A 5,000-nucleotide genomic window follows, 5' to 3' on the forward strand; every position below is an offset into this window, starting at 1 on the left:
AAGCTGAAGGTGGCGTTCCTTCATCCAAGCCCAGATATCGGTGAGGCATGCTGATATCTGTGCAGAGACTGTGGGGTCGTCTGGGGGGAACGATAGGAGGAGCTGGGTGTCATCAGCATATGAACGGTATGAGAAGCCATGTGAGCGGATCACTGCACAGTGAGGTGGTGTATAATGAAAAGAGAAGGGGTCCAAGCTCTGACCCTTGAGGTTCCCCTGTGGAAGAGCAGTGGGATTTAGACACTTCCCCTCTCCAAGACCCTCTAAAGGATCTCCCTGAGAGGCAGGACTCAAACCAGCAGAGAGCGGATCCTGAGGAGCCGAGCTCAGCGAGTGTGGAGAGGAGGATTTGGTGGTTCACCGTGTCAAAGGCAGCTGATAGGTGGAGCGACATCAGACCAGAGGACTGACCGGCAGCTCCAGCTGATCACAGTGTTTCCACTAGAGACGAGAGCGCAGTCTGGTAGCCAGACTGGTTAGGATCATACAGGCTGTTCTCAGAAAGGAATTCAGAGACTTGATTAAAGACATTAAAGTCATTATTATTAGTAGTAGTATTAGTGTTAGTAGTGGTAGTAGTAGTATTAGTATTAGTAGTATAATTCTGCTCCTGGTCCCTCCCCCTCCTCCTGTTCAGAGTCATCAAGTCACAAATAAATTTACTGCACTTTACTCTGTTTTGTTTTGGTTCCAGCTGTCAGGTCTTCCTGCGTCTGCACTGGACCACCAGACCACCAGACCACCAGACCACCAGACCATTTCTCTACAGCGGATTCTGGGGTTTTTTTTAATCAGAAAACAAGCGAGTTCGCAGCCTGGAGCAGGAAACAGGGACCAGCAGGTGAAGATGGAGCGGAAGGCTGCTGCCACTTTCCAGACATGAAACAAGTTCAAACTAATCTTAGTGTTTATCTGACAGCATGAAATGCAAATGTATTATTTCATAGTTCAATCAAATGGCCCAAGAAAAGGACCAAAACACTTCTCTGGAAATCAGATCAAGGAAGCAAACAATGTCCCTGAGAAACAGAAACTGTCTTCTGTCCATCAGTCCCTGCCTGATGCAGATCAGGATCAGGCTCTGAGCTCCAGCAGATTTTTTGGGTGTTTCCTGGTTCTCATGACATCACAGCAGCAGAGGGAGAAACTGACTGAAGGTTTCTGACTCAGTCTGTCTGGTTCCTTCAGGTCAGGAGCCTCTGGGCCCGAAGGTCCAAACACCGCCCAGCCGGAAACCTCTGGTCCCAAAACGAACCGAACGTCGTCAAATTCATGACCAGCTCACCTGTTCTCAGACCACAGGTGAGAACCTGACCTGCTGTCAAGGCTCAGGACAGAAGATCTGGAGGTCTGCAAACTGACGGGGAAGAGATCCAATATGACATCATCAGTATGAGACTGAATGTGGCGTTTAACCCACAGGAGAGAGGAGAGACCAGACGCCCTCTAGAGGCCATCTGACCAAGAGACACCTCGCTAAGCATTACCTGTCTGTCTGTCTGTCTGTCTGTCTGTCTGTCTGTCTGTCTGTCTGACTGACTGACTGCGTGGGGGGGGGGGGGGGGGGGGGGTGGCGTACTTCACTCGTTTAGCAATCAGGGATTCCAGATAGTCTTTGGCGGAGAGTTGACCCAGGAGGCGACTGTAACCACTGGTGAACAAACCATCTGCATGACGTGATGCTCTGCAGAGAGAGAGAGAGAGAGAGAGAGAGAGAGAGAGAGAGAGAGAGAGGGAGAGAGAGAGGGAGAGAGAGAGAGAGAGAGAGGGAGAGAGAGGGAGAGAGAGATAGAGAGAGAGAGAGAGAGAGCGAGAGAGAGAGAGAGAGAGAGAGGGAGAGAGAGGGAGAGGGGGGGGAGGGGGGGGGAGGGGGGGAGAGGGAGAGAGAGAGATAGAGAGATACAGAGAGAGAGAGGGAGAGAGAGAGAGAGAGAGATCATGCATTAAAGGACAAAGCTCGCAGAGCTCTATATGCAATACATAAAAATTTTTACAATAATGATATCCCAATTCCTATTTGGTGTAAAATTTTTGATAGTGTAATTCAGCCCATTGCGCTGTATGGAAGTGAGGTACGGGGTCCACTCAGTCACCATAGCTACACTAGATGGGACAAGCATCCGACTGAAACCTTACATGCTGAATTCTGTCGATTGATCCTGAAAATTCAAAGGAAAACACCAACTAATGCATGTAGGGCAGAATTAGGCAGATACCCACTAATAATTCACGTCCAAAAAAGATCCCTAAAATTCTGGATGCATTTAAAATCAAGTCCCGAAGAGTCACTTCAATTCAAAGCTCTCAAAACCCAAGAACTGAACCCTGAAAAGAGTCCTCTAAGTCAGCTGGTACTGAGACTAACTAACACACTAACAAATACCAACACAAACTGTCCTCAGACCAGCACAGCTCTTAAAAACATAAAAGTCAATCAAATAATCAAAGATTACAAGAACGACTATTTGAAACATTGGGACACTGAAACTAAAACTCAAAGTAAATTAGAATGTTATCGGACCCTAAAAAGTGAATATGAATTGGAGGAATATCTCTTGACTGTCAGAGATAAAAAGCAGAGACAGATCCTGACCAGGTACAGGCTTAGTGACCACAGTCTGGCTGTAGAGAGGGGAAGGCATAAGAAAACCTGGCTCCCAAGAGAAGAAAGACTCTGTGGTCACTGCAGGACAGGTGAGGTCGAGACAGAGCTGCACTTTCTTCTTCACTGTAAAAAATATGAAGCTATAAGGAAGACATATTTTGACCTATTTAAAAATGTTGTTTCTGAATTTGATCAACTACCTGAAAATCATCAGTTACAGTTAGTTCCAGGTGATGGAAAGACTGCAAAAATAGCAGCAAAATATGTGTTGAGTTGCCACAGCCTGAGGGACAGACTGTCCTCTGAAGACTCTGTCCATATGTTCTACTGATGCTCAGACAGACAGACAGACAGAGAGACAGACAGACAGAGAGACAGACAGACAGAGAGACAGACAGACAAAGAGACAGACAGACAAAGAGACAGACAGACGGACAAACAGACAGACAGACGGACAAACAGACAGACAGACAGAGAGACAGACAGAGAGACAGACAGACAGAGAGAGAGACAGAGAGACAGACAGAGAGACAGTTCTATTAAGACTCTGTCCATATACAGTACTTCTTGTTGTTCTTCTGTTCTATTGTTCTGTTCATCTGTTATTTCATGCTATGATGGATTTCTGTAATGTCTGTTCTATGAGACAAATGTATATTCTACCTTTCTTTCCTTTTTATGGATGAGCACTATCAGTGCACATTTGCTTTGGCAATATTGTTACACAACTGTCATGCCAATAAAGCTTATTGAATTGAATTGAATTGAATTGAGAGAGAGAGAGAGGGAGAGACAGAGAGAGAGGGAGAGAGACAGAGACAGCGAGTGAGATACAGACAGAGAGAGAGAGAGAGAGAGCAATATACACACAGAGAGAGAGAGAGAGAGATGAGAGAGAGAGAGGGAGAGAGAGGGAGAGGGGGGAGGGGGGGGGGAGAGGGGGGGGGAGAGGGAGAGAGAGAGAGAGATACAGAGAGAGAGAGGGAGAGAGAGAGAGAGAGAGAGAGAGGGAGAGAGACAGAGACAGCGAGTGAGATACAGACAGAGAGAGAGAGAGAGAGAGAGAATACAGTTACTTCTAATGTCTTCCTACATTCCTCTCTCTCTTTCTCCCTTCACTTGCCCCATCCTGTCAGGCTGCTGTGACCTCTGACCTTTGACCTCCTAACCATTGGTTACTTGTAATGATGATCCAGGAAGTGGAAACAAAAGGAACGGAGCGTTCACTAAATGACTAAAATATGAAAGTGATGATCAGTTAATAAATTCCCCTGATCTCAGAGATGAAAGTGTTTTCAGCTGCTGCCAGCGTTCACTGAAGAAGAAGAAGAAGAAGAAGAAGAAGAAGAAGAAGAAGAAGAAGAAGAAGAAGAAGAAGAAGAAGAACAAGAGAATAGATTTGTTTCTCTCTGTTCTACTTGGACTCTACCAACTCTACTGAAAGATGATTAGCAGCTGAAGCAGATTCAGACTGAAGCAGAGCTGCAGGGTGTGAGCAAACAAGTCCATCTACTATTCTTCAAGAACACATTAATATATACAGATATGAATATACAGATATGATTATATACAGACTGCAGATTAGATAAATATTCTCTGTGTCGGAGTTGTGTTCGGCTTCTTCTTTCTGTTTATTTTCACACAGCAGCTCTTCACTGATCCAGCTGTGAGGTTTCCTTCAGGTTCTGGATTCTCACTAGCTGACATTAACAAAAAACACCTGACAATAAGCTCTGAACCGTATAACCTGCAGCTAGAGATAAAAACCTTCCTGACCAACAGAACACAATGTTCATGTTAGTGTTAATGAGCATTAACGTAATTAGCATAACAAAACCTGCATTTATAATTAGTTATGAATTAGCAGTTAAAGAAAACATCTTTAGAATAGCTTGATGTCTTTTTGGTACCGAAAAAAGTTTTTTTACTTGCATTAGTAAACAAGGTTTGGTGAAGAAGAGGATGATGTCATCATTATAAAACCACAGCTTGGTTGCTTGGTAACGGCCAGGTGACGACAGACTCGCAATGCATTCTGGTACTTTCACCGTTTTAGTGAACAGGCTTGTTCACTACATATTACAGTGCATTGTGGGAAATATGTAGCGCCCTCAAAATCATTCCACAATATAATTTTACGATTCGGACACTAACAAAACATGTCTGACGTGTGTCAGAGCCCTGAAACAGACAGAGATCCAGTCCGGTCACAGTCTTCATTCTGGATTTGGAACCTGATTCCATCAGATCTGACTATCAGGACTGGAAACTCACTGACTGCTGTATTCATTAACTAATGTTAAATAATGTGTTTACTAACATGAATTAAACACGAATAACCACATTAGTTAATTCATGTTATTCTCCATGTTTGTTAATGATGTTAAATAACTTT

The 5,000-nt window shown here is 44.4% G+C and overlaps 1 protein-coding gene across 1 annotated transcript in view; it reads right to left on the reverse strand.

Annotated features, from left to right (window-relative positions):
• Positions 1-5,000, reverse strand: part of LOC139654629 (VIP peptides-like) — a 14,771-nt gene that overhangs the window by 7,292 nt on the left and 2,479 nt on the right. Inside the window, exon 3 of the mRNA XM_071531744.1 lies at positions 1,580-1,684. Within this exon, the coding sequence (XP_071387845.1) occupies positions 1,580-1,684 (105 nt within the window). The remainder of the gene's footprint in view (positions 1-1,579; positions 1,685-5,000) is intronic.

Source organism: Centroberyx affinis, unplaced genomic scaffold (assembly GCF_046629955.1).
Source record: "Centroberyx affinis isolate AG114_WGS23_722 - 3 ecotype Tasmania unplaced genomic scaffold, CSIRO-AGI_Caff_v1 ptg002124l_1, whole genome shotgun sequence".
Taxonomy (NCBI): Eukaryota; Metazoa; Chordata; class Actinopteri; order Beryciformes; family Berycidae; genus Centroberyx; species Centroberyx affinis.